A 4,046-nucleotide genomic window follows, 5' to 3' on the forward strand; every position below is an offset into this window, starting at 1 on the left:
CACACCTTGGCCTCCCAAAGTGCTGGGATTACAGGTTTGAGCCACCACTCCTGGCCAAGTTTAGCAATTTTGATAGATTTCTAATATCTTTATTTCCTCTCCCCTACCATTTAATTAGATAGGCCATAAAGCTGAAGGGTATGTTTTCTATTTCTCTTTTGGCCTCTTCAGCACTTAATATAATGCTTTATATTCAGTTGGGATTTAAATGCTGCGAGGAGTCTGATTTAATCCTAAGTCCTGATGATCTGTCCACCCCTTCTTTTTCCTGACTTCCTCATAGTTATAAATAAATATTGGGTAAAGTATGTGAGCTATTCATGCTCAGAATCGAATAAGGGGGTAGTTGAATGGGAGTGCTATGGTTTAAAAATATTTTTTCTCCATTTTCACTGGCTATAACTCCATCACTAAAACCACCACTCAGCAGATACTTCTAAACAGACCAAGGCAGATTATTTTCTTCCTGCATCAGTCATGCTCTTTTGTGAATCCCCATCACCTTCTATGCACAAGGGCCAGCACTCAGTAACAAAGGTGGCTTTATCTGGGTAGGTTTTTCTAATGGTAATCAATTTGTTACTTCGGTGATTTGAATAAATCCAATCAGGTGGTTTCATCTACACCTGCAAAATTGTGGCCAACGTGTCACTAAACAACATCTGAGAGAAAGAGGCAAGCCTAAGAGGTGACACACTAAAACAAAACAAAACAAGTAACTTCCAGTTCCCCAACCACCGCCTCTATGCTGGCTTGCAGCAGGAACTTGTATTTTGAGGGAAGATGTTTTAAAGTTGATTTCTCTAGCAACACTCAATCTTATTTTAAAAGTAAACAAACACACTGCCTCCTAGATTTTCTGGCTACTTTAAAGCCTCATTTTGGCTAGGGAGGATTTGAAAAGCAAACAAAGCCCCCATCCATCTTAGCAATTCATCAAATCAATTGTTTTCAAAAACAGCAAGCTAATTTAGAGTGAACCGAGTTAAACCTACCTACTGAAGTCAAACGGTCCACCGCAAATGAAAAAAAATCTAATTAATATATGAAAAGAAAAGGGACAAATAAAAAACATAGTAACATAAGAATAGTGCTATACAACAAAGCATTCAATAAAACTAACAATGGAGATAACTGAAGGCATTTCATAAATTTAGCACATACATGTTACTATTTCACTCTATCTACCTTTACATTTTTTTGATGCTTTGAGCAGAAATGCATTTATATGTTTTTTTAATTTAGTCTTATACAAGATCCCAAACACTACTACAGAGAGCAATTTCACTAGTATCTGACATTTGCATTTAAGCAGCAATCTATTAACACTGAGTATGTGTAAAATATGAATATTATTACTGATATTATAGAAGAAATGCAGAAAACCATTAATGGACTTCAAATAGCAACAATTCTGAGATTACCTTCAAGTTGACTGGTTTAACTAAAAAACATTATACTATACTAGTGCTAGCAAAACATGGAAAGAACAAACTCAAATGATGGAAAATGCAAATACATGCCTTGAACCCGCTGCAGTTTAGGTTTTGCAAATGCCATTGGCAAATTCAGAGGAATGTAATGTTCGTGATTGCAAATTGTTTGCAGAAATTCAAACTTGTATTCAGCCAGAACCTAAATGGAAAGAAATGATACATTAGCTCATATTTAGTAGGCATTCGCTATTTTAAGAATATAATACAGCACATTAATTTTCACAATGGAAGTGCTTAGTATTCTAAGCATACCTTGAGATGCGACCTGTACAGGAAAGAGTTAACATAGCAGGTCCAAGATTACTATCCTTTAAAAGGCCTGCTTGCTGGCTGGCATCTAAAAAATGAAATTTTGAAATGTTCCCTACATGATAAGTTGCGCCTTCTGTGTCAGCCTGCTTAGACTATTTGTACAAACAACATGATTTATAATGAACACCTGCTTTGCTTTCCTTTCTGAGTCTGGAATTTTGACCAGCCTCCAACACATAATCAGCCCCCAGTAAAATCCCTCAACTCTGAGTTTTCAACAGCCTTCCTTGATCGGAAATATTGCACATTTACAAGTGCATTTTCACTGCTGGAAGGAGGCTGTGCTCTGTGAGGCCCTTCACAGAGAGAAAGAGCTCAGAAAGCCTGCACCCACCCCATTTGATGTCTTTTCCTTTCCTGATTCAGCTGAGTATCCTCATCATGTCACACTCATGAATCTTAGCCATCAGTACAACTATATGTTGAGTCTGTGAATCCTTAGAATGAACTACTGAACATGTGGGGGGTCCTGGGGACCCCCAAAACACAATTCAGTATTTCTTGCTTTTAGGTATGTCTATATTCCAAGTACTAAATACAAACAACAGTTCCAAATCCCCTAGAAGAGAATAAACGTCACTTTTGGTCTTAGGCTCAGATGTCTGACATCCACTACAATCGTGTCCTTGTAACTTACCTTAGGATCTTTGGGGCTGAATCCAGATATATAGTCATTTATCAAATTGAAAACAAATCCTCTATCCATTAGTGTCAAGCAGCGCTATAGAAACCAAAACAAAACGCAGGGTTAGTTACATAATTCTAAAAGTATAAAGTTTAAGAATGTAAAGTTTTAAAAATTCAAAATTGGTTCTACACAAAAAGAAAGCCATTTTCATTTTTATAGATAACTTTCTGAGCTTCTGATGACCTTAAGGAAAAAGATAAAGGGCAAGTCGCATCACTGGAATTGGGACCGAAGGACCTCAATTATACAAATTTCAAAACAAGATGTATATATAGCCATACACACAAATGTACGCTTATCCATACATATACACACGTACATACACAGGCACAGATACATATCTGTAACCTATTTAGCTACACTTCCTCATTTTGGTCAACTCCCACTTCCAAAGGGAAGTGCAGGGTAGTCTGTTAGCTACTGAAAGTGAGGTTTGGCTATTTACATATTAATAATTCAGACCAAAAGGGTTTTTGTGTTCAGTGAAGTCAAGGCCTAAAACCTCCCTTCTCTGTGACAGCCCTAAGTTATTCACATTTGCCTGCTGTCATTCTCCTAGTTAAAGCTCTCACCACCTTAAAACTGAAAAACTGCAGTTAGCCTCCTTAGTCTTCATGCCTCTCATGTCTCCATCCATCTGCTTCCAGATTAACCTCTAAGTCCTAGCCCTAATAGTGTCATTTTCCTGCCCCAACGTTTCCAATAGTTCCCTATTGTCTCTAATAATTTCAAACTCCTTAGCTTGCCATTCCAGAACATTCACAATCTTGTCCCAACTACTTTTCCAGTTTCATTTGCCAATAGATCTCATTGACTTTGACTCTGTGTCAAAAAAAAAGAAAGAAAAGAAAAAAAAGAGACAGGTAGAATCTTGCTGTCACTCAGGCTGGAGTGCAGTAACATAGTCATAGTGCACTACAGCCTCAAACAATCCTCCTGCCTCAGTCTCCCAAGTAGCTGGGACTATAGGTGGGCAAAGCATGCCCGCCTATAGCATGGCAGGTGAACGATGCCCAGCTATAATTCACTTAGCATCCCCTCAAGATACACTGTGTATTCCCACTTCTAGGTCTTTGGCTCATGTCATACCTAGCAATTCTATCACTACTTCTATCTGATCTTGTTCATTCTTTAAGGTTCTCATGAAATCTCATCTTCCTTAATTACATTGGCCCATGGATCCCTTTAAATACTTTATTCAATATGAGCTTGTATTTTACTTATTATTTTCCTGTCATCTCACCTAGATTGAACAATAAGAATTAACTTTTTCTTTATATCCTTCATAGCACCTAGAATATTTCTGTGAAATTCAAAGAATTCAGTATTTCATTAACTAGCTACCAGCAATTTAAATGCATGAGGAGGTTTAGGGGTATAATAAGGAGTGGTAGGAATAGTGGCAACCTAGAAAGTATGTGCTCTCATTTAAATAAACATTCAAGCCGGGCGCGGTGGTTCAAGCCTGTAATCCCAGCACTTTGGGAGGCCGAGGCGGGTGGATCGCGAGGTCAAGAGATCAAGACCATCCTGGTCAACATGGTGAAACC

General features: G+C 38.0%; 1 protein-coding gene across 1 annotated transcript in view; it reads right to left on the reverse strand.

Moving 5' to 3' along the window:
* Positions 1-4,046, reverse strand: part of DOCK11 (dedicator of cytokinesis 11) — a 191,091-nt gene that overhangs the window by 67,711 nt on the left and 119,334 nt on the right. Inside the window, 2 exon segments of the mRNA XM_017511236.2 lie at positions 1,524-1,635; positions 2,446-2,532. Coding sequence (XP_017366725.1) covers positions 1,524-1,635; positions 2,446-2,532 — 199 coding nt within the window.

This window comes from Cebus imitator, unplaced genomic scaffold, assembly GCF_001604975.1.
Source record: "Cebus imitator isolate Cc_AM_T3 unplaced genomic scaffold, Cebus_imitator-1.0 Scaffold445, whole genome shotgun sequence".
Taxonomy (NCBI): domain Eukaryota; kingdom Metazoa; phylum Chordata; class Mammalia; order Primates; family Cebidae; genus Cebus; species Cebus imitator.